This window comes from Phoxinus phoxinus (genome assembly GCF_949152265.1).
Source record: "Phoxinus phoxinus genome assembly, chromosome: 1".
NCBI lineage: Eukaryota > Metazoa > Chordata > Actinopteri > Cypriniformes > Leuciscidae > Phoxinus > Phoxinus phoxinus.
In genome coordinates, this window is record NC_136876.1 from 2109453 (window position 1) to 2135751 (window position 26299).

General features: G+C 39.8%; 3 protein-coding genes across 5 annotated transcripts in view; all 3 read right to left on the bottom strand.

Moving 5' to 3' along the window:
* LOC307006210 (uncharacterized protein) overlaps nt 1-26299 on the bottom strand; it is a 140452-nt gene that overhangs the window by 49346 nt on the left and 64807 nt on the right. Inside the window, exons 1-2 of one of the 3 annotated variants that reach the window (XM_079626965.1) lie at nt 23029-23159; nt 21471-21823 (exon numbers count right to left, since the gene is read on the bottom strand). The exons of the other annotated variants lie outside the window; for them this stretch is intronic. The gene's annotated coding sequence lies outside the window, so the exon portion shown is untranslated. Of the gene's footprint in view, nt 1-21470; nt 21824-23028; nt 23160-26299 lie in introns of those variants that run through there. 3 annotated transcript variants of the gene reach the window in all.
* Nucleotides 1900-26299, bottom strand: part of LOC307006302 (uncharacterized protein) — a 61218-nt gene continuing 36818 nt past the window's right edge. Inside the window, exon 4 of the transcript XR_013799434.1 lies at nt 1900-2332. The gene's annotated coding sequence lies outside the window, so the exon portion shown is untranslated. The remainder of the gene's footprint in view (nt 2333-26299) is intronic.
* Nucleotides 2212-25179, bottom strand: LOC307002741 (uncharacterized protein; the record flags this gene model as incomplete). The annotated part of the gene is made up of 4 exons (XM_079620629.1): nt 2212-2337; nt 2797-4937; nt 21759-21823; nt 24824-25179. The coding sequence occupies 3 exons, from the start codon at nt 25177-25179 to the stop codon at nt 3313-3315; spliced, it is 2046 nt and encodes a 681-aa protein (XP_079476755.1). The 3' UTR covers nt 2212-2337; nt 2797-3312.

Here is a 26299-nt window from a genome sequence, read left to right on the forward strand (position 1 = left end):
ATACATACATATATATATGTCAATTCCGAGTTTCCACACGAACATATTAAGTGTCGGAAGTCTCTGCGTTGCACTCTTATATACTGTCTATGGTTGCACTTGAGCACACCGCTCAAATAAAATTATTGATTAATATTTGTAGCAAAATATCAAAAGGTTACAGGTTAAAATACTTCAGCTCTTCAATCTCAAGAGGACAGTCCTGTGAGTGGAGAATTACACAGGCTATTTACCTTCTAAGCAGTTCAAGCAATAGATGTAAAAAATAACTAGTTCTCATCCGAGCTATTAAAGTTAAAATAATACAACAGCGCAAATCGAGCAAAAAAGAATTTCAGTTAGAAAACTGAACCGGTAGATAACTAATTTCTCTCCAGGGAGGTACACGACACAAAGTCAAAAAGCAGTCTTATATATACGGGACGGGGTTACATTGTCCCTTATGCATTTGTCTGGTAGTTTTCCAGAGAAACTGGATGAGTTTTTTTTTATTTTTTATTGCTCAAATGTAAACAACAGTATACAAAGTATACAAAACACACAACTTAATATTACCCTTGCCCGGGGGATAGGCATCACATACATTCAAACAAATTGTAAGTTATGCAAATATTTCTAGTTTTCATAGCCTTTTTGTTCAATGAACCACTAATTAATTTTATATACGATAACATATCACAATAAAAATGTTTAAAGGCCGGTTTTTGTTTTATATATTTGCATTTGTGGATATAGAATTTAGCTTGCACAATTAACAAATTTATAATAAAGAACATATCTTCTTTACTTTGTTTTCTAAAAAAACAAAACACAACATTTTCCCACTTCAAAGTAAAGTCCTTGTAAAGTTCTTTCATAATAAAGCTGCAGAAGTCCTTCCAGAAGGTTGTGGAGTGTGTGCAGATCCAAAAAAGGTGCTGGGTGGTCTCAGGGTGATTTCCGCAAAAAGAACAGTTCACATCAATGTCCCTTTTGAATTTCGTCATATAGTGGTTAGCAGGGTAGTACTTATGGATAATTTTGAAAGAAATTTCTTTGACCTTGTTTGTAACAAAAAACTTATTGGAACTGGATGAGTTATTGCCACACTCATTGTGTTACATTGTCCCTTATGCATTTGTGGCCTCCGGTGATGTCATTGTATTCCATATATGGGCATTCTTCGTCCTTTGCGTCTTCCACGCTTTGGGCCTCGGTCTTTGTGTGTGTGTGTGTGTGTAAATGTCAGGAAGTCAGTTTGTAAGTTCATCAAAATTAAACAACTGCCCTACAAAGCAGTAATTCAAGGAGAATTACACTGTTGTGGATAACACCTTCAATTCCAGAATACTCCTCAAAAAACATTGACCACAACATCCTTTTAAATAGACTCGAACATTATAGCCGCGTTTCCACCGAAATTACCCGGAACAATTTGTCCCAGGAACTTTTTTTTGCCCCAGACCGGTTGCTTTCTGCGTTTACACCGCGGTCTAAAGTACCGGGAAGATTATAAACTGCGCGCAAGTTCGCAACTGCTCCTCCCAGTCTGCGACGGACAGTAATCCGTTTTGAGCGCCACATTTATAATAAGTATGGAGGAGATTCAAACTGTGCTGCTGTTGTTTGTGATGTGTTGGTTTACTAACGAGGTAATTAACAAAACGGCAGAAAAGAGACAAGCACTGATACTAAAGCGTGTTCAGAAAGCTCGTAGCTAATGCTATAAAATTAGACGATGCGGACATTGAACGTGAGATGGCTGGGACGAACGCGCAGAAAATTTCCTGTTACACAAATACGCTTAATAAAGCCTGAACCTCGTCGTCGGTCCAGCTGTGTTTTTAATTTATTTTTTTTATATTCCATATTTGCAGACAGACAACTCTTACTACATGAAGCCACGAACCGCAATAGATTTTTAAATTCTATTCTTAAAATAGAATGCTGCGTGGAGTCATCCAATCAAAATGCGGCGTGAACACAACCAATCAGCATGTTCAGCACACAAGTCCCACCCCCGAAAGTTCCTGAGCTTTGAAAAAGTACTACCTCGCCAGCAGGGACTTTCGGAGGGGGAAATATTTGCCCGGAACTTCATTTAGACCCTGATTCCTGCGGTGTAAACACACCGAGTACCAGCCCACAGTTCCTAGTTCCTGGGGAAAGTTCCCGCGGTGGAAACGCGGCTTATGTTGGCATTAGTGGAATAGCACTAGCATGGTTTAAATCATACTTATCTGACCGTTATCAGTTTGTAGCAGTAAATGAAGAGATGTCTTATCGATCACAAGTTCAGTATGGCGTACCACAAGGCTCAGTACTAGGACCGCTGCTGTTCACTCTGTACATGCTACCCTTAGGATATATCATTAGGAAACATGGAATTAGCTTTCACTGTTATTTTTTTTTATTTTATTTTTTTATTGAATATATAGTATATTTCTTCAAAACCTAATGAAACTTTACCAATTCACAAAATTAACGGAATGCATAGCCGATATAAAAAATTCTTTAGGTTTGAGCTGAAATGCATAGCACAGTCTCTAGAGCCCTGTATAGTGCTGTATTTCTGCTTTACATGAGCGCCACCTACTGTCAGAGAGCGAATTTTTTTTTTTTTTTGCATTGATCTGAACTGATAAATTACACATTCCTGTTGGTTGAACACGACCAATATCAATCAATCAACAAAGTGTCCTGTGCTCAGCACACACCGGCTATAGGTGGAGAGGAGAGATTTGGCTATAGGGTGATGTGTGGCTAACTTACACAGAAGAGACTTTGTTGCTCAGCACATGAAAATAAACTACTTACCGGGATCTCAGACTGTGTTTAAGTGGTTTCTCCACTGTATGGATCTTCATGTGTCGCTTCAGGTGACTTTTATTAGAGAAACTCTTTCCGCACTGATCACACGTGTGCGGCTTCTCTCCAGTGTGGATCATCTCATGTGTTTTCAGAGATGCTGATCGACTGAATCTCTCGTCACAGTGTGAACACTTGTAAGGTTTTTCTCCAGTGTGGATCCTCTCATGTGTTTTCAGATGTGCTGCCTGAATGAATCTCGTGTCACAGTGTGAACACTTGTAAGGTTTTTCTCCAGTGTGAATTCTCTGGTGCAGTTTTAAACTGCTCGCTGTAGTAAAAGTCTTCTCACACTCAAAGCACATGTACTCTCTCACACCAGTGTGAGTTTTCTCATGTGTATGTAAATATCGCAGCCGTGAAAAACTCTTTCCACACACAGAACATGAATACGGCTTCTCCTTCGTATGAACTATCAGGTGTGTCTTCAGGTTTGATGACGTAATAAATGTTTTGCCGCATTGATCACGGCTTCTCTCCGGAGTGGATCCTCATGTGATCATCAAGACTTTGTTTGGTTGTGAAATTGTTTCCACACTGATGGCATACATGCAGCTTCTCTCCAGTGTGGATCCTCATGTGTATCTTCAGGTCATGTTTAATAGAGAAACTTTTCCCGCACTGATCACATTTGTGCGGCTTCTCTCCTGGGTGGATCATCTCATGTCTTTTCAGAGATGATGACTGACTGAATCTCTTGTCACAGTGTGAACACTTGTAAGGTTTTTCTCCAGTGTGAATTCTCTGGTGCTGTTTTAAACTGGCCGCTGTAGTAAAAGTCTTCTCACACTCAAAGCACATGTACTCTCTCACACCAGTGTGAGTTTTCTCATGTGCATGTAAATGATGTCGCCGTGAAAAACTCTTTCCACACACAGAACATGAATACGGCTTCTCCTTCATATGAACTATCAGGTGTATCTTCAGGTTTGATGACCTAAGAAATGTTTTGCCGCATTGATCACATGTGAACGGCTTCTCTCCGGTGTGGATCCTCACGTGAACATTAAGGTGTGATGATCGACTGAATCTCTTCCCGCACTGATCACATGTGAACGGCTTCTCTCCGGTGTGGATCATCATGTGACTCTCAAGACTTCGTTTGGTTGTGAAACCGTTTCCACACTGATCACATGTGAACGGCTTCTCTCCGGTGTGGATCCTCATGTGAACATCAAGACTTTGTTTGGTTGTGAAATTGTTTCCACACTGATGGCATACATGCGGATTCTCTCCTGGGTGGATCCTCTCATGTGATCTCAGATTTGCTGATCGACTGAATCTCTTGTCACAGTGTGAACACTTGTAAGGTTTTTCTCCAGTGTGAATTCTCTGGTGCAGTTTTAAACTGCCCGCTGTAGTAAAAGTCTTCTCACACTCAAAGCACATGTACTCTCTCACACCAGTGTGAGTTTTCTCATGTCCATGTAAATATCGCAGCCGTGAAAAACTCTTTCCACACACGGAACATGAATACGGCTTCTCCTTCATATGAACTATCAGGTGTATCTTCAGTTTTGATGAACTAAGAAATGTTTTGCCGCATTGATCACATGTGAACGGCTTCTCTCCGGTGTGGATCCTCACGTGAACATTAAGGTGTGATGATTGACTGAATCTCTTCCCGCACTGATCACATGAGAACGGCTTCTCTCCGGTGTGAACTCTCATGTGACGCTCAAGACGTTGTTTGGTTGCGAGACTCTTTCCACACTGAGTGCAGGTGAAAGATTTCTTGGCTCGTCTTTTCTTTAAAAATGTCTGTTTAGTCTTTGAGCGACTCAAAGGTTTTCCTCCAGGTTGGACATGATGTTCCTCCTCCACTTCTCTCAGTTCTTCACTCTCCTCCTCCACTTCTCTCAGTTCTTCACTCTCCTCTTCCACTTCTCTCAGTTCTTCACTCTCCTCCTCCACTTCTCTCAGTTCTTCACTCTCCTCCACTTCTCTCAGTTCTTCACTCTCCTCCTCCACTTCTCTCAGTTCTTCACTCTCCTCCTCCACTTCTCTCAGTTCTTCACTCTCCTCCTCCACTTCTCTCAGTTCTTCACTCTCCTCCTCCACTTCTCTCAGTTCTTCACTCTCCTCCTCCACTTCTCTCAGTTCTTCACTCTCCTCCTCCACTTCTCTCAGTTCTTCACTCTCCTCCTCCACTTCTCTCAGTTCTTCACTCTCCTCCTCCACTTCTCTCAGTTCTTCACTCTCCTCCTCCACTTCTCTCAGTTCTTCACTCTCCTCCTCCACTTCTCTCAGTTCTTCACTCTCCTCCTTCACTTCTCTCAGTTCTTCACTCTCCTCCTCCACTTCTCTCAGTTCTTCACTCTCCTCCTCCACTTCTCTCAGTTCTTCACTCTCCTCCTCCACTTCTCTCAGTTCTTCACTCTCCTCCTCCACTTCTCTCAGTTCTTCACTCTCCTCCTCCACTTCTCTCAGTTCTTCACTCTCCTCCTTCACTTCTCTCAGTTCTTCACTCTCCTCCTCCACTTCTCTCAGTTCTTCACTCTCCTCCTCCACTTCTCTCAGTTCTTCACTCTCCTCCTTCACTTCTCTCAGTTCTTCACTCTCCTCGCTCTCTTCCATCGGGTCTGACAGGAAAGAAAAAAAATTACATTTATTTTTCAGTACATCAAAATGGTTCAAAGAGAGAAATATAAAAAGAAAGGACATGAAAGTGAGCCCTGATGTAATGGTAGGAAGTAGACAACTGTTATAATAAAATAATATGTCCATTAGGGATGGGAACCGAGAACCGATTCTTCTTCAGAACCGGTGCCCAGTGAATCGATTCCTTGGAACCGTTAGCATGCCTGCGTATCGATTCCGCTCGTTGCAAATGTGTCATTAAGTCAACACACGCTGCGTTGTTTTGATTCAGAACGCGGCAAACATGGCAGAGGCAGAAGTTCGACGCAGAAGTATAATGAGGCATTTAACGGGACGCCATGTTGCTTTCCGACCAGCCATCGCGTGCCGTCTCACACACATTCACTCGCACACATACGCACTTACTGCACACACACACACTCACGCTCACTCACTCACACAAACGCACACGTTCACTCACACACACGCGCGCGCACATATACACTCACTCACACGCTATCTCGCGCTCACACACACTCTCGCTCACTCATAAGCGCACATACACACTCTCTCGCGCTCACTCACTCTCACACAGACACAAACGCACACATGCTGCTCACTCACACACTCTCGCTCACTCACTAGCGAACACACGTTTTGTTTCAGGTTGAATCCAAATGAGCACTGTTAATATTACAAAAGGCACAAGCTCTTCCTTGACTGTTTTCAGTCTGTGTTTTTCGTTTTTATGGCACGTAAATGGCAGTTTTTTTGTTTTATTTTTTTGTCTGGACCAATGAATGCGAAGGCACTAAGGCACTCTTCTTGATAATCTTTCAAGGCACACACTAGCGTGCCATGGCATACTGGTTGAGAAACACTGCGGCTATAGGTTCCTGGACTTTCCTTTGAGAAGTAGCTTACCTACTTTTAGGTTTGTTCTGAGGTTGCTACACATAATGTGTATATGTGCTCTGTCCTGTGTCTTCTGATCAGATATTAAAGCGAGTTAATACAAACAAACAAATTTGTTCTTATTTCCTCACCCAATGAGAATCGATAAGAGAATCAATAAGGAATCGGATCAATAAGCAATATCGATAATGGAATCGGAATCGTTAAATCCTTATCAATTCCCATCCCTAATGTCCATGAAACTTTCCATGAATGAGGTCAATTTATCTTCCAATTATTATTTTTAAAACATTATAGGCACGAATCCGTTTCTTTAGCAAGAACTATTCATTTGATCAATGACACAATTATCTAACATGATATTAACATTAAAATATACAATACTGCCATGTTTTGACACCAACTTTGGACGTTTTAATTATTAATGGTTATTCACACTAGACTTTTCCTTCATGGACGGTTCTATGAAGGAGCGCTTTCTACTGCATGATGGGAAGACAAGAGAATAATCTCAATCCATGGTCTCAGTTTTTACACAAACTGTAGCATTGACTATATTCATCAACCCTGTTACCAAAGTTAATGTAAGAAGAATCTCTAGAACTATGAATAACTTGTATGATATTTGACAAATACAATTTTATCAGTAAATTGGCGTTTACTGATTATTCCTAAAAAAATGTTTTTAACTACGTAAAAAAAAAAAGAGACTAAAATTCTGGTAACGTTGTATTTCTTCAAAAGCAGATTGTGGAGACATTTTACTCGTCCACGATCAAAAATCGTAATAGGGGTGTGCGATATCACGATTTTTGATTAAAATGTCTCCACGATCTGCTTTTGAAGAAATATCGTAGGATCGTGCATTCTATCAGTTTGCAGTTCTGGCGCCTCCGTCTCAACATACTGTACAGCGCGACGTATATTCACATGAAATGCAGAGGAACGGGACACTGTAGTTCATAAAAATTAATTATTTGCATGTGCTTTAAAGCCTTGCCGGTTAAACATGTCATTCGCTGCTGATGCGCTGTTCTAACGAGCGCTTTTCTGAGCGCAAACAACCGACGCGCACATGCACTAAAAGCATGTCTAACAGCGCCCGTTACTGAACTAAGTTATCTTTCGAGTCTCATTGCGCTAATACTGTCAAATACACACAAGGTTTATGTAAACAAAGTTGGATATGTCTAAAGTGAAAGAACAATAGAAAAAATTAAGAAAAAATTTGCTTGTCAAATGTGTGTGTATTAGACTCGTCGCGTGCAGATCTTAGTGACAGTAGCCCAATAACAAACCAGGGAACTACACTACGACCTTTTGAAATGCCATTGCGACCCTAATTTTTAATGGGTCGCAAATGTATCACTGATTATTTTTGTACCTAATGTGTTTTAGGCAATATGCTATGATTTATGATTTATTATGAGCATTTATTAAAACTAAGAAATGTGTATTTTAAGAATACGTTTTTTAAATCGTGCTCTGTGCATTCAACACATCAAGTTGGCTTCAGCCCCGCGACCCCCCGCCCCCTCCCGGAAAAAAAAAAACCTCTCGTTAAGACACGCAGCAATCGTATATATCTAAACATAGCCTACAATCTGCACGCGTTGAAATGAAGCGGACAATTGACATTTTTTAAGAAGGGAAGTTCAAGTGTAACAGAACCATCACTTGATGTCGATTCGATATGTCAAACGGAGCCTGTGAGTGAGAATGATGAGGCTGAGAAGGATTCGTCAGGAAAAGCAGGAAAAGCACACGCGGGAAACATATGGGGTTATTATTGTTGCAATATTCCAAATAAATAGATTCATATTCACAAATAAATGTAATGAGATTCACAAAAATGTATCGAATTCACAAATAAATAGATTAAGATCCACAAATAAATGTAAAGAGTTTCACAAAAAATTATAAAATTCACAAATAAATAAAATGAGATTTGCAAATAAATAAAATATTTACAAATGTTTTATAATTTTACAAACACAACTCTGCCTGGCATTTATTTGTGAACCGATTTCTGTGCATTTGTAAATCGCGGCACACATTTGTGAATCGGTTCCTGTGCATTTGTGAATCCCCTCACGCATTTGTGGATTTTGAAACACTTCTAGCGCAGACGTGCAGATAAATCCACAAATAAGTGGACTCCACCCACCGCCTACTCAAGCCAATCAGATAACGGCCACATCGAGCTGGCCAATCGTAGCACGTTATTGCTTCAACCAATCACGTTTGGCTTTACACTTGGGGCGGGAACTGATTCTTCTTGCATCCTTGAAAGGAGCACTGGAGCAGTAATGTTAGTAGCGCTGAACTGTTTGTGTGGTAAAAACACTGTTTTCAAAAGATTGTTGGAGTTTAAGGCCTCTTTATATTTCCATCAGGATACACTCAGGGAATTATGATAATCAGAGATCCCGAGCATCATGAACAGTCTCTACACCGGCAAGAGGCGCGACACAGCGCGTCAAAAGCAAATAGCCACTGTCTATTCACTGCTGTTCCGACAGGACGGCCTCCACCCAAACAAACTTGGTTCAAGAGTGCTAAAGGACAATATCTACTTCTCCCTCAATCATCCTTCTGCCGTGTGTGCAAATCCACTCAACCTGAATGGCACGCACACACCTGGATACAGTATGAATGACCACAGGACTTCACTCCAGCACCTGAATGGACATGCGGTTGACACGTCACACAAGGACAATGATAACACCACTCAGCCACAACAACTTCTGCTCACGGACACAATCTCAGCTGAGCCCTGCCCACAGACAGACTGTGACATACTAGAACTGCTCCAAGATTCAACACCCAAGGACGACTTCCTGGAAAACAGCCAGGGAAACCAGGACAGCATATTACAGCCTCCGATAACACCAGAGACCCTCTCACCAGACACGCTATCTCTATCTCCAGCATCTCCACTTCTGGGCTTCTCAGAGAAAATGGAAAAACTGGTCTATGCTGGAACCAAACTATCCCACTCTTTTGCAAGCCCCCAGATATCAACCAAAAAACGGCAGGCCCCAAAACCACCAAAGCCTGCGGGCCCCGCTCGCCCTCCCCCTCCTCCTGCAAGAGTTCTTCGGGCTCTGCCACAACGACAGGGCTCACACCCTCCTCCTTCTGCTCGAGGTGAACCAAAAACAACTGATACCAGCTCTCATTGATATGTGCCGGGTCCCCGCTGTGATAACAGTAACTTTCTCAAATGTTTACAGAATAAGCGGGAACCCTGTGTGCCTGTATCTTTCTCTATTGCTGTTCGATTACATGATAGAAAGTCTAAGGCCTTCAAAAGCCGTACAGCAAACCCATCTAATCTGGTGCCTATTACACGCCAAACTAAGACTGCTGTGCGGACAAAAAGTAAGACTGTTAAGTTAGCACTCTTAAACATCTGCTCACTTAAAAATAAATCACTTCTAGTCAATGACTTAATAACCACATACAACCTGGATTTTATGTTTCTAAATGAAACTTGGCTAGAAGACAACTGCAGTGCAACTGTCCTCAATGAAACATCCCCTCCTAACTTTACTTTTATGAGTGTCTGCAGAGCGGGTAGGAGAGGTGGGGGAGTAGCTGCTCTTTTTAAAGATGTCTATCAATGTAAGCAAATATCATTTGGTAATTACCCGTCTTTTGAATATCTGGGTATTGTGTTAAAAGGTGCTCCACGCATTTTACTTATAATTGTTTACAGGCCTCCAAAATACTCTTCAGCCTTTGCTGAGGACTTTACAGAACTGTTATCAACCATTTCCTCAGAGTTTGACTGTTTTGCTATTTCTGGAGATTTTAACATTCACATAGACAATGCAGAAAACAATATGGCAAAAGAAATCAAAACTGTTTTAAAAACTTTTGATCTGACTCAGCATGTACATGGACCGACACACAATCGTGGACACACTCTAGATTTACTTATCAGTAAGGGTCTAAACATTTCATCGATTGTTATTAAGGATGTAGCACTGTCTGATCATTTCTGTATTTTCTTTGATATATTGATCTCTCCTGCCATTGAAGCTAGATCTGTGTCTGTCAAGAAGAGATGCTTAAATGAGAACACTAGTGTACTATTTATGAAGGCTATATCTTCAACACCAAGCATATCTGCTGACTCTGTTGATTTTCTCCTTGATTCTTTTAACTCAAAAGTTAAAAGTGTAATTGATGATATTGCTCCTGTGAAAGTCAGGAAGAGTGGTAGACAAAAGGCACCTTGGAGAAACTCAACAGCAGTGCAAAATATGAAAAGACAATGCAGAAAAGCAGAGCGCATGTGGCGGAAGACAAAACTTGTAGTCCACTATAACATCTACAAAGACACCATCCATGCTTTCAATATGGAGCTAGGCAAAGCTAGACAGACTTTCTTCTCAAATATTATTAACAGCAACTTAAACAACACACGCACTCTTTTTGCTACTGTAGAGAGACTGACAAACCCCCCGAGCCAGATTCCCAGTGAAATGCTCTCAGACAGCAAGTGCAGTGAGTTCGCTTCTTTCTTCTCTGAGAAAATCAATAATATCAGAAAGGTGATCAGCACATCCTTGAGTTGCACTGGGGTCAGACAGATCAGACCACAACCTGAGAAAGTAGTTACTATGTCTGATTTCAAAGAAATTGATGGCAAAATTTTAGAAGAAACCGTACAGCACCTTAAAACATCAACCTGCGCCCTTGACGCTTCTTCAAAAGTGTGTTAAACAGCTTAGAAGCAGATCTCCTAGAAGTGGTAAATGCCTCACTTCTCTCTGGAAGTTTTCCAAACTCCCTGAAAACTGCAGTTGTCAAACCCCTCCTAAAAAAGAGTAATATGGATAAGACTATATTAAGCAATTATAGACCGATCTCAAATCTTCCTTTCATTGGCAAGATAATTGAAAAAGTTGTTTTCAATCAGCTGAACAAATTCTTAAGCTCGAACGGATACTTTGACAATTTTCAATCTGGTTTCCGATCGCATCACAGCACAGAGACAGCGCTCATAAAGATAATAAACGATATTCGCTTAAATACTGATACAGGCAAATTATCAGTGCTGGTACTACTCGACCTCAGTGCTGCTTTTGACACTGTCGATCACAACATACTTCTTGACAGGCTGGAAAACTGGGTGGGGCTTTCTGGGATAGTCCTAAAATGGTTCAGGTCATACTTAGAAGAGAGAGGTTACTATGTGAGTATAGGAGACCATAAGTCTGAGTGGACATCCATGACATGCGGAGTTCCTCAAGGCTCAATTCTTGCGCCACTCCTATTCAACCTGTACATGCTTCCAATGAGCCAAATAATGAGTAAGAACCAAATCTCTTACCACAGCTATGCAGACGACACACAGATCTACTTAGCCCTATCGCCTAACGATTACAGCCCCATTGACTCCCTGTTCCAATGCATTGATGAAGTAAACAGCTGGATGTGCCAAAACTTTCTTCAGTTAAACAAAGACAAAACTGAAGTCATTGCGTTTGGAAACAAAGATGAAGTTCTCAAGGTGAACGCATACCTTCACTCTAGAGGTCAAACAACTAAAAATCAAGTCAGGAATCTAGGTGTGTCTCTAGAGTCAGACCTTAGCTTCAGTATTCATGTCAAAGCAATAACCAAATCAGCATATTATCATCTGAAAAATATTGCAAGAATTAGATGCTTTGTTTCCAGTCAGGACTTAGAAAAACTTGTGCATGCTTTCATCACCAGCAGGGTGGATTATTGTAATGGACTCCTTACTGGCCTTCCCAAAAAGACCATAAGACAGTTGCAGCTCGTACAGAACTCTGCCGCCAGGATTCTGAGCAGAACCAGAACATATGAACACATCACACCAGTCCTTAGGTCTTTACACTGGCTTCCAGTCACATTTAGGATTGATTTTAAAGTATTATTACTGGTATATAAATCATTTAATGGCCTAGGACCTAAATACATTGCAGATATGCTCACTGAATATAAACCCAACAGAACACTCAGATCATTAGGATCACATCAACTAGAAATACCAAGGGTTCACTCAAAGCAAGGAGAGTCCGCTTTTAGCCATTATGCCAGCCGCAGCTGAACCAGCTTCCAGAAGAGATCAGGTGCGCTCCTACAGTAGCCACATTCAAATCCAGACTCAAAACACATCTGTTTAGCTCTGCATTTACTGAATGAGCATTGTGCCACTGTTCGATATTAAAGTTTTAGTCTGAGAAAGAGCTAAGAATGTGAATGCTGGGCTAAGGAAAGTGAAAAGAATGTGCAAGTAAATGAAAGAGAAAAGAAAGTTGATACAGGGAAGTCGTAAGAAGATTGAAAAAGAATAGAAAGTTGATAGATGGTAAGTCGTAAGAAGATTGAAAGAGAAAAGGAAGTTGATAGATGGTAAGTCGTAAGAAGATTGAAAGAGAAAAGGAAGTTGATAGATGGTAAGTCGTAAGAAGATTGAAAGAGAAAAGGAAGTTGATAGATGGTAAGTCGTAAGAAGATTGAAAGAGAAAAGGAAGTTGATAGATGGTAAGTCGTAAGAAGATTGAAAGAGAAAAGGAAGTTGATAGATGGTAAGTCGTAAGAAGATTGAAAGAGAAAAGGAAGTTGATAGATGGCAAGTCGTAAGAAGATTGAAAGAGAAAAGAAAGTTGATACATGTAAGTCGTAAGAAGATCCTTTTAAAAGAAAGATCTATAATAGCTACCGGTCGATATAAAATACGTCCGACTGTTCGCACTGTATTTTATTTATTTTTATTTTTTATTTATTTTTTTCCAAACTGTGATTCAGGAAGATTTTATTAATTTTTAGGGCTGTCTGATTGGAAGAGATTTTGAAGGGGAACGGGAGAGCTTCACTCCGACGAGGCGAGTGAAGATTATCTATACTATGGAGAGTATAGAGGTTCGCTGTTTGTTTAAAACAGCAAAAGTGAAACGTGCTCTGTGGGGGCCCAGTGGGGCAATACTGGTGTGGTACACCACCCCAGCAGAGGACGTCCCTGGATTAGGTCCAGTGGCACCGCAAACCTGCTCAATCACTTCCATCTCAGATAGGGGTGATTATTAATTATTAGGGCTGTCTGATTGGAAGAGATTTTGAAGGGGAACGGGAGAGCTTCACTCCGACGAGGCGAGTGAAGATTAGCTATACTACGGAGAGTATAGAGGTTCGCTGTTTGTTTAAAACAGCAAAAGTGAAACGTGCTCTGTGGGGGCCCATTGGGCAATACTGGTGTAAGACACCACCCCAGCAGAGGACGTCCCTGGATTGTAGGTCCAGTGGCACCGCAAACCTGCTCAATCACTTCCATCTCAGACACGGTTTTAATTATTCTTATTTCTTTTGATTATTTTAATTTCTTCTATGTAAAGCACTTTAAATTACCACTGTTTAGCTTTGCATTTACTGAATGAGCACTGTGCCACTGTTCGTCCGACTGTTTGCACTGTATTTTATTTTCTAAACTGTTTTAATTATTCTTATTTCTTTTATTATCTATGTAATTATCTTAATTTCTTCTATGTAAAGCACTTTGAATTACCACTGTGTATGAAATGTGCTATATAAATAAACTTGCCTTGCCTTGCTGCCGTAGCAGTTTCAAATAATGTAAAACTAGCATGTTTGAAATCTTAACACATATTCCCTATCTGCTTAGCTGCAGACATGTCTGCATAATCGTACTCTTAACGGCTCTGATCGTCTACTTATTGACTAGTGCTGGTTACTTGAAAAATCATACTTCGTGATAGTGTAACGTAACGTTACTGGACGCGGGGCATTCATTGATAGTAAGCGGATGCCCGCACTTCAGATGTAGCGGCTACTCAATGCAATTATTAGGACATCGTGTAATTTAAGGACACAATCATTAAATTACAGAACATTTTGCCTTTTAAACCACAATCGCGGTGACAAATAGCAATAGGACATAAATAAATGTCATGTAGAACACCAAATATGAGCCCAAATGACCACCCAATATGTAACAGTACGAGCCTCAGCATCAGCGTGTAATACTAGTACTGGGGTCGATGCTGCAAATGAAATCTTGCAAAGCAAATTAAAAACTCTGTGTAGCAGTCAGAGTCTAAATAGTGTAGCTATTCATGGGTTGAACCCAGTTATTAATTAGTCAGCTACTTGATGCTTTTCTGTTCTATCTTGAATAACGTGACGCGTCCATAACGTGTTGTTCCCAACAGAGATGTGCTGTCTTTTTTCAAGGCTCGGCTTGGCAAGCAGTCTAATGGTGTAATTCTAACAAAATTAAAACTTTAAAAATATTTTGCTGTAGCAATTTTATGGACCTTTATGAGTACACTTCCTATTTGAGCGAATGCATGCAGATGAATGATGAATGAGCAGTTATTTCAGAGCAAGAACGCCCCGAGTGTAAAGCCAAACGTAATTGGTTGAAGCGAGAACGTGCTACGATTGGCCAGCTCGATGTGGCCGTTATCTGATTGGCTTGAGTAGGCGGTGGGTGGAGTCCACTTATTTGTGGATTTATCTGCACGTCTGCGCTAGAAGTGTTTCAAAATCCACAAATGCGTGAGGGGATTCACAAATGCACAGGAACCGATTCACAAATGTGTGCCGCGATTTACAAATGCACAGAAATCGGTTCACAAATAAATGCCAGGCAGAGTTGTGTTTGTAAAATTATAAAACATTTGTAAATATTCTATTTATTTGCAAATCTCATTTTATTTATTTGTGAATTTTATAATTTTTTGTGAAACTCTTTACATTTATTTGTGGATCTTAATCTATTTATTTGTGAATTCGATACATTTTTGTGAATCTCTTTACATTTATTTGTGAATATGAATCTATTTATTTGGAATATTGCAACAATAATAACCCCATAGAAAAACGATACGGACATATGAATTTCGACACCAGCGGCTCGAAGAATACCAGTGGTTAAGGTACCAAGACGGAGCAATGCACTGTGTGTAACGTTACTGTAAATTCTGTGGGCCTTCAATTGCAGGACTGTCCAAATTTGTAACTGCATCAAAACAATTCAAACAAAAATCATTGAGGCTCAATCGGACTAAAAAAACTTCATAAACACCTTACTTGATCCGAATGAAATTTCGATCGGATTGAAAGGGGTGGTTTATTCCTTTTGTTATGCGATGAACATGAGAGTGTTTGCATGAGAACATGTAAACACTTGATCGGATTGAAAACCGAAACTGAAAGGACTGCGCATGTGCAATGACTAGGGCTGAACGATACATCGAATTTTCATCGTCATCGCGATATGAACTCCCGCGATGAACACATCGCAACAGACAGCCTGACACGATGAATAATGCCTGGTTCAGATTAGCACTAACTTACACGTTTTTGACTCCTAAAATCTTGTCGTGGACAAGAAACATGTCAGACAACACGTTGCTTTCCGACCAGTCATCGCGTGCCGTCACACACACACACACACATTCACTCGCAAACATTCACTCGCAAGCACAGACACACAAACACACACACTCACTGTCCCTCGCTCACTCACTCACGCACGCACACACACACACACACGCTCACACGCTCACTGGCGCACACACCAGTGTTGCACTCACTCACGTCTCGCCTCGCTCACATATTCAACCCGTCGTGGAGGACCGTTAAAGAATTAAACATGCTATAGCCTAGTCTTTTTGTCGTGAAGCATCGCAGACGCGACGTAGGTTGTCGCCCACTATGACACACTATACGAGATGAAACGATCGAATCTTGCGTCCCGACGCCCGTTGTCGTTATTACGAATCTCCACGACACCCATACGTCAAACGGCTCGTGCCAAAATCGCGCTAAAATCGTGTATTCTGAACCAGGCAGGTAATAAACGTTTGACCTATCACGCAAAGAACCTATTAAAGCACTAAGACATGGGAACAGTATTATCAATCACATTTATCGCAAGTCATATCGTCATCGCAATATTAAACAATGTTATCGCACATCGCAGCTTTTCCTCATATCGTGCAGCCCTAGCAATGACGTTAAATAGCGCAATGATGGATGACGCGCGGAACGAGCTGTTCTTCCTGTTGAATGAATGAAGTGTCATATAAATAAGTGTACCGTGACCCATCATTCTAAAATTCTCATTTCACTCAGCCTCTGTGAAATGAAGCCGGACAACGTCCCACCAGTCCTTGTTTTGGATTCTCATCCACAGATGACTGGTTTTGGCAGTGGGGAGGGGCATTTTTACTGCGTGATAAGCAGCACGGCAAAACGGTTCAATGCTCATTGTCTCCAAATCATGACCAGAGAAAGGTTAATATTACATCTGCTGTTTAAAACAAATAAAGAGCCAATAGAGGAGAATAGTATGCGCGAACAGCGTATATTTGTGCAGTGTGCGCATGTCAAAAAATCTATTCCGATTTGAAACTTGTGACATAGAAACTCGCACATCAACCCGATTACTTTATTTATCGTTCATGTAAACACCATGTTCGGATTCATCAATCATATTGATTTCATTCCTTTTGAACCAAAAGGTGTCCATGTAAACTTAGCTATGACAGTATGAAGGATGCGAAGTGTAAAAGTCAATAGCTGCTGAAATTATATTTCTATATTACAGGGAACTACACTAACCTTTTCCACTGGTGGCACTTGCGCTACTAACTTTTTCAGTTACTGGCGCAAAACATGATTTGGTCGCACAAATTATTTATAGTAAGCCGCTCTGGATAATAATGAACAATAATGAAACCGTATTGCATACAGATGTGCTTTTTATTTTACTTTCCATCTTTTAAACCACATGCCTTCTTGTTTTCTTTAACATTGGTGGGATAGATTTACTGCAATAGAAAATACAGTACACAATAATGGGCAAAATTAATTTCTTTTGGATTTCAACATGCTATGGTTGGCACAGATGGGCAGACTCCTGAACTCTTAAGGAAAAATAAAATAAATATAATCCATAAAATAATATAATAATAGATTTTCAGCAGCTATATGAAAACAATGCATGTCCACCTCACCTCACATAAGGCTATATTATAAGCTACATTGAATTTAATTATCAATTCAGATTCCTCACTTGCTCGGTTTGCTTGACGCCGAAATGCAGTTGGGAGTGCTGCTGCGTCACGGGATATGTACTGGTCTATACACTTCGCGTGCTTCATACTGTCATTGTGAAGCTTTAATTTACTTGCGTTTACATGGACATTGATGGCTCAATCGGACTACAAAAATCTTCATGTAAACACCTTAATCGATCGGATTGAGCTCGATCCGAATAAAATTTCGATCAGATTGAAAGGGGTGGTTTATTCCTTTTGTAATGCGATCAAGAGAACATGTAAACACTTGATCGGATTGAAAACCGAAACTGAAAGGACTGCGCATGTACAATGATGGATGACGCGCGGAACGAGCTGTTCTTCCTGTTGAATAAAGTGTCATATAAATGAGTGTCCCGTCATTCTAAAATTCTCATGTCACTCAGCGCCTGTGAAGTGAAGCAGGACAACGTCCCACCAGTCCTTGTTTTGGATTCTCATCCACAGACGACTGGTTTTGGCCGCGGGGAGGGGCATTTTTACTGCGTAATAAATATAAGCAGCACGGCAAACCGGTTCAATGCTCATTGTCTCCGAATCATGACCAGAGACGGATTAATATTACATCTGCTGTTTAAAACAAATAAAGTACCAATAGAGGAGAATAGTTATGCGCGAACAGCGGGAAACTCTGTATATTTGTGCAGTGTGCGTCAAAAAATCAATTCCGTTTTGAAACTTGTGACATATAAACGCGCACATCAACCCGATTACTTTATAAGTCGCGGGGCTGAAGCCAACTTTGTGTTGAATGCTCAGAGCATGTTATAAAACGTATTCTTAAAATACACATTTCTGTTTTAATAAATGCTCATAGTAAATCATAGCATATTGCCTAAAACATAAGGTACGTACAAAAATAATCAGTGATACATTTGCGACCCATTAAAAATTAGGGTCGCAATGGCATTTCAAAAGGTCGCATATGCGACCATTTTGGTCGCAGTGTAGTTCCCTGTATTATTATTTAATGGATTATTTATTTTATTTTTCCTTAAGAGTTCAGGAGTCTGCCCATCTGTGCCAACCATAGCATGTTGAAATACAAAAGAAATTAATTGTGCACTTTATTGTGTACTGTATTTTCTATTGCAGTAAATCTATCCCAACCAATGTTAAAGAAAACAAGAAGGCATGTGGTTTAAAAGATGGCAAGTAAAAATAAAAAGCACATCTGTATGCAATAGTTTCATTATTGTTCATTATTATCCAGAGCGGCTTACTATAATTAATAATTTGTGCGACCAAATCATGTTTTGCGCCAGTAACTGAAAAAGTCAGTAGCGCAAGTGCCACCAGTGAAAAGGTTAGTGTAGTTCCCTGCAAACATGCTGCCGCTTGTTCTTAAAGGGACAGTTACCCGAAAATAAAAATTCTGTCATTATTTACTCACTCACTCTAATGTTGTTCCAAACCTGTATTAATTTCTTTCTTGTGCTGAACACAAAAGAAGATATTTTGAGGAGTGTGGCTAACCGGGCGGTTGCTGGTCCCCATTGACTACCATAGTTTTGTTAGGCTTTGTTTTTAAAATAGGGACATTAGTTTGGCTGTAATGCTCAGTCACTTGCAAAATAGTAAAACCAAGATGAAAAGGAATCGTGAATCGTGATTTTCCTGAAAAAAATCGTGATCTGATATTTTTGCCATATCGCCCACCCCTACGAAGGACCTTCGCCTGGACCCGAGGACAACGCAGTGCTGAAGTGCCAACTAGCCTCTCCCTATGGAGGATCCCATTACCACTCTACAGATAAAGCGTTGTGGGGAAATTCGGTTCGCGTATCTACCCCGAATAGCTGATCTAGCACTATTTTTTGACTATTTTATTATTTGATTTGATTGTTTTAGGCATGCTTTTTGCAGCTATACGCATATACAGTGCTATGCATAAGTTTAGACACCCATGCTAAAGTTGACTAAAAAGAGGAATAAAAAATCATCTTTTGGAAATTGAACTTAATGCCTTAATTTAAAAAAATAGGAAAAATCCAACCTTTAAGGACACCAATTTTCTTTGTGAATGAATAATGTATCGTAAATAAATAAATGTTCTTCCTTAAAATACAGGGTGCATAAGTTTGGACACCCCTATGTTAAATTCCCATAGAGGCAGGCAGATTTTTATTTTTAAAGGCCAGTTACTATATGGATCCAGGATACTCTGCATCCTAATAAAGTTCCCTTGGCCTCTGGAATTAAAATATCCCCACATCATCACATACCCTTCACCATACCTGGAGATTGGCATGGTTTTATTTCAGTTAGCCTAACAGCTGGTTTGATTTGCATTGAGAGATGATCTTATGGAAAGTACTCCATGCCAATCTCCAGGTATGGTGAAGGCTATGTGATGATGTGGGGATATTTTAATTCCAGAGGCCAAGGGAACTTTATTAGGATGCAGAGTATCCTGGATCCATATAGTAACTGGCCTTTAAAAATAAAAATCTGCCTGCCTCTATGGGAATTTAACATCTGGGTGTCCAAACTTATGCACCCTGTATTTTAAGGAAGAACATTTATTTATTTACGATACATTATTCATTCACAAAGAAAATTGGTGTCCTTAAAGGTTGGATTTTTCCTATTTTTTTAAATTAAGGCATTAAGTTCAATTTCCAAAAGATGATTTTTACCGATTTACTCGATTTACCGGTCAATCTACGTTCCTACTCTCACCTATGGTCATGAGCTTTGGGTCATGACCGAAAGGACAAGATCCCGGATACAGGCGGCCGAAATGAGCTTTCTCCGCAGGGTGGCTGGGCGATCCCTTAGAGATAGGGTGAGGAGCTCGGTCACTCGGGAGGAGCTCAGAGTAGAGCCGCTGCTCCTCCACATCGAGAGGGGTCAGCTGAGGTGGCTTGGGCATCTGTTCCGGATGCCTCCTGGACGCCTTCCTGGGAAGGTGTTCCGGGCACGTCCCACCGGGAGGAGACCCCGGGGAAGACCTAGGACACGCTGGAGAGACTATGTCTCTCGGCTGGCCTGGGAACGCCTCGGTGTCCCCCCGGAAGAGCTGGAGGAAGTGGCTAGGGAAAGGGAAGTCTGGGCATCTCTGCTTAGACTGCTGCCCCCGCGACCCGGCCCCGGATAAGCGGAAGAAGATGGATGGATTTTTTATTCCTCTTTTTAGTCAACTTTAGCATGGGTGTCTAAACTTATGCATAGCACTGTATGTTTGTGTGTTGAGTTTGTGTGTAACTGATGGCCATATCTGCTGATGCATTTGGCGAATAAAGTGATTCTTATCTTATCTTATTACCCCGAAGTGATAAAATAAAATTCTGTATCAAAATTGATAGGCAAGACAAGTAGTTTGTTTAGACATGTGTAACCCCTCCACCCGGGTCCTTCTCACCCCGCTCCGTGCGGGTCTCGAACCGGGTCTCCGGCATGAGAGTCAGGCGCTCTAACAAGGAGGCAAAAGACTGCAGCCCCTAGCGTCTGTCACTAGAGCGTCTGTCGAGATCTGAGGAGTGAGGTTTAGCAACTACTAGCTGGCCTCCGAAATGTATAGGCAAGACAAGTAGCTTGTTAAGGCTTGGTTTGTAGGGAATTACAAACATGCGCACATATATTCAAACGCGCATAACTATAGAATCAATTCTTAATGCGCACGCGAGCGCCATCAGTGTTTCTCACAGGTTCACGTTTAAAGTCTGTGTAGAGAGAACGGTGTCGTCTTAGCGGCCCCTAACTTAATAACAAATGATCATTTTGACGGAAGTGAATCAATCAAAACTAACTTTAGCTGGAAAATAACATTATCCAAGAACCGCTATAAAGCCAAAACAATCTGTTACCTTAAATTATACATTTATCTCTGTAAAGCAGCTTTGAAACAATCTACATCGGTAAAAACGCAATATATATATAAATGAAGATGACTTGAAGAAAACCAAGAACATTCTGTACAATTTCATAGTGTAACTGTTTATCTAAATGTGATGATGTGCTTGAATGTTTCTAACATGAATGTTCTTCAGCATCATGAACGAATGAAGAATAAACACCAACCTCTTTGTTCTTCAGGATCTTCAGTGTGTTTCATTCTGCAGGGTTCTGGATCACTCGTGTTCTCACTGTCCTCTTTAATAAACTCAGTCTCTGCAGATTTCAGCTCTTCCTGATGCTTTCATGCTCGTCTTCACTTGTAGCTGATGGGAATTTACAGCATTTATTGGAGAATTGCAGTGGGAGGAGCTTCACTGATGATGTGATTGCAGTGGGAGGAGCTTCACTGATGATGTGATTGCAGTGGGAGGAGCTTCACTGATGATGTGATTGCAGTGGGAGGAGCTTCACTGATGATAAATTCCAGCGTGGGAGGAGCTTCACTGATGATGTATTCCAGTGTGGGAGGAGCTGATCTGCCAAAATCAAAAATATAAATTACTGAGTTTTGTTTTTATAATAAATTACACTTCTAAGCATTTATGTCTGTCTATCTATTCACCGTACAGTAACAGATGCCAATTCATTCATTATTTTTATTGCTAACCCATAACATTATTCTGCTTCTTCATTAACATACAGGTATCTAGAAAAATATAGTAAAGAATATAAATAATTTAAATTATTCCAAATATAAATAATGGTAAGAAAAACAGTTAAAATCGTAAACAGAAATAAACTTACATATAGTAGCCAACAAATCCCCTCAGTCTGCTGACACCAAAGAAATTAGCTTTAAGTGACAATTTACAGGAGATCTGGAGACATCAGCATAATAAATGAGGTGAAAACAGGAACTATTGTCATGAAATAAAGAGTGTTTTCAGCAGATCTGTTAATATTGATGAGCCTCAGACTATCAACACTCATTCAACAAGCCATTCAGGATCATCAGCAGATCATCTCACTTTATTCTGAGTGTTTGCTGTTAGAAACACATTATTTGAGTCAGGATATAAAAGCCTATAAAACTACTGCTACACTGAAAGGCAATACTGTTATTTCTCACAATATGACATGGATAAAACATCAATAACACAAAAACAATCACTAATGACACTCATCTTCATAAACCACTACAGATAAATAATTAAAGAAGCATATGTCCAAATTAATCTAAATATATAGCAAGTTTGATCTTATGATAGCAGAATTAATCACAATAAAGTAGATCATTAAAATAATAACAGAAACTGTTAATTATCATAACACTCTTAAAAATAAAGAGCCCCAAAAAGCACTTTTGTTCCAAGAGTGAAACGCTTTTCATATTAGTATTGCTTTAATGTCTCACGTGGCTCATCATAGGCTCAATGTTTAGCATTGTTCCAGTATGACACTCGAGATCGATTCACACATTAATTCCCCTCACAGATCTTAAACTTTGACTTTTGACTTGACGAAACAATCACACACAAAAGCACTCAAAATCGCTCAGGTCTGAATGAACTCGACATATTCTCCTCATGCTCGCTCGACGACGCCAGAAAAGACACACAAGTAACTTATCGCTGTGATCGATGAAAACAATACAGAAATGAGCCTGTCGCTTAATCAAACTGTATAAAGTGTGTTTGATGGTTGTGTAAATATGAGAAATACCGTGAACTGCTCTCCTCACCTCAGAAGACTCGACGCTGAAACTCAATAGAGCGTCACAGGACTTCCCGCCCACAGCCCGAGAGCAATACTAACCAACTGCAGAACCGCAGAACCATACGCCAGTGTGAGGACGACAGCGCCAGCCTAACGGTCTGATGCCGGAAGTGGGCGGAGCCAGGCGTTATTTTCAAACAACGTTATTTTAAATAATTTTTTTAAACGATATAATGGAAAATATATATAAAATATTATAAAATATACGAATTACGTATTGTCCTATTAACAAAGTACAATATACTAGCTAGGTCTATAATATTAATAGTTTTTTAAAAGTTAAAATGATACTTTCAAATGATTACAAATATTCAATAGTAATTAAATAAAAATACAAAATCGAACCAAATTTTTTTTTATATAAAACAAAATCAAACCAAAGAAAATAAATCTTATAAAAGTTATGCAGGCACACATTTAACAATAATTGTCAAGTGACAAATAAATAAAAACTCCATGCGTTAATCCTGAGGCGCCCTTTTTGTTAGCAGTATTTTTAAACCGTCAAGATGGGACACATTGAATAAAAGGGCCTTTCATGTTTCGTTTCTAGTTGAAAGAAGACATGGAAGTTTTTCTTTACCAGTGTCATGACGAAAGGCGCCTCAGGATTAACGCATGGAGTTTTGATTTATTTTATTTATTTGTCACTTAACAATTATTGTTAAATGTGTTAAATGTGTGCCTGCATAACTTTTATAAAAAAAAATGTTTTAGCTACTTTATTAAAAATAGAGATTTATTTATTAAAAGTTGTAATAAGAAAGAAAGAATAATATTATTTTTAATAAGTTCAATTCAGAATTGTTTATTTATTTATTTATTTATTTATTATTCAAAATAATTATGTTCTTAAGAAAACTTTTATAAGTTTTAATAACTTTTATAAGATTTATTTTATTTGCTAGCATGAGACAAAAAAAATATTTTTTTAAACGATTTAATGGAAAATATATATTTAATATATATATATATATATATAATATTATAAAAGATACAAATTATGTTTTCAGATTTATTTTCTTTGGTTTTATTTTGTTTTATATAAAAAATGTTTAGTTCGATTTTGTATTTTTATTTATTTACTATTAGGCTATTTATTTGGAGCAGGTACAGCTCAGTGTGTGATGCTTTTGCTATTTCAGAGGGAAAAAACACATTTTATTTAAATTAATCATTTTTGTTTTTTCAGTCCATCATAGAATTATGTTGTGTATGGTCTAAACATGCTTTTCAATTAAATCAAATGTTCAAACACTCAAGCTTTGTTTTCATTTTTTTAAGCTTTGTTAAATTTATATTTGTAATAATTTGACAACAAAACAAATGTATAAAGTATCATTTTAACGTTTAAAAAACTATTCATATTATAGGCTAGTATATTGTATTTTGTTAATAGGACACGACATAATTTGTATCTTTTATAATATTTGATATATATCTAAAATATATATTTTCCATTAAATCGTTTTTAAAAAATTCTTTCAAATAACGTTGTTTGAAAATAACGCTTTGCTCCGCCCACTTCGAAACAATCTATATTGTTAAACTATATAAATGAAGGTGACTATAAATACGCTGTTTGGAATTATTTTCTCTTAGTGAATATAGAAGTGGCTCGTAAAAGAGCCTTTGTTTTCACATTTATGTTGGATGTATTGTGTCTTCAGATGGTAGGTAGTGAATTAAGACACAGCTGCGTGCTGCCAGGACACTTCACCAGCAGAGGAGGAGAAATAGGTGGCAAACTTCTCTCTCACAGCCAGCACTTCTCTGGAGGCATTGTTGCTTCCAACCTGGGTGATATCCTGCATCCCAAGGCTGTGCTGCTTGGGTCCTCTTCATCAGCAGAGTGCCAGCGAATGAAGTTGTGCAAAATGCATGTTGCCTTCACCACAACTTGAGCAACTTCAGGTGACACTCCAAGGACTCGTCTGTACAGTCGCCACTGTGAAGCCAGGATACCGAAGGCACACTCCACCATTCTCCGGGCTCGAGACAGGCGGTAATTAAAGACCCTCTGCCCGGGTGTGAGGTTGTGCCCAGGAAATGGCCTCATCATGTTCCTCCGCAGAGGAAATGCCTCGTCTGCCACAAAAACGAAGGGCATGGCCATGGACGCGGGAACTAGGGGCGCTGCAGGTGCTGCAGCACCCCTTTGGCAAACTGTGATGACAATAAAATGATAGCTTATAAATATTTCTGGTTGTTGTTTCTGTTCCACGACATTTTGTATGTCACGTTTGGTGTGTGGGATGAAGAGATGGATCATTTTAGTTATTGTTTAATTAAAAATTATTTAAAGGGGGGGTACAATGGTGTTTCATGTATTCAGAGTTGTTTACAGTGTTAAAGAGATGGATTCTCATGCTAATAATGGCCAAAGTTTGAAAAGTTATTTTGAACGAATAACAGAGAGTTTCTGTGCTGAAAATCATCATCATCACAGCGCTAAATAGGAATGGTTGATGTCAAGAATGTCTCCAAAAAAGTGTGTTTTGGGATGTGAGGGAAAGTTTACCTTGTTCAGCTTCCCAAAGAACCCAGTGTTACTGGAACAGTGGATGCAGTTTGTATGTTGTGGATGCTCCCGCTTGACTCTATAGCTCCGCCCACGCCCAGAATCAAGGACCTCGGCTTTTTCCGGATAGAATCGGAAAGCTGTATTTTTATTTTATAAATATGATGAAACTAAAGACTTTTTGGAGATATGAAGGACGCACTATTACTCTATAGGTACTCAAGATTCACATGAGATTGACTGAAACTAAGTATTTTACCCCGCCTTTAATTTATCTTCAGTGTGTAGTATTAGCCAATCAGATGTGCCTTGACGCGCCTACGCAGCACGCACACTCGCGGCCCACACACAAGTTGCGCAACTACTACAAGCAGGACTGTAGTTCTCAACTGTAGTTCGCGCCGGCGAACTTCCCGGTACCTTTGGTGTACCGAAATCATCGTAAGGTAGAGACACGGTGTCTTACATCTCTGCGTGTTTTTCCTGCCGCCATGCAGGCCCAGATTTATATAAAGGATCGTTAAGCGTTTAAGAATGTCCCTCGGATAAGACAGATTTGCATTGTCTGTTACTTTGTGGCACTTAGGCCTTTTTTTGGCCGTTATGCGGTTTATGAACACTTACTCTACTTGTGGTTGTTTTAAAATAAACATTCCTGCGCGACAGAAATCCATGTCCGCGCGCGTCTGTGCATGTTTCCTAGCGACTGCACATC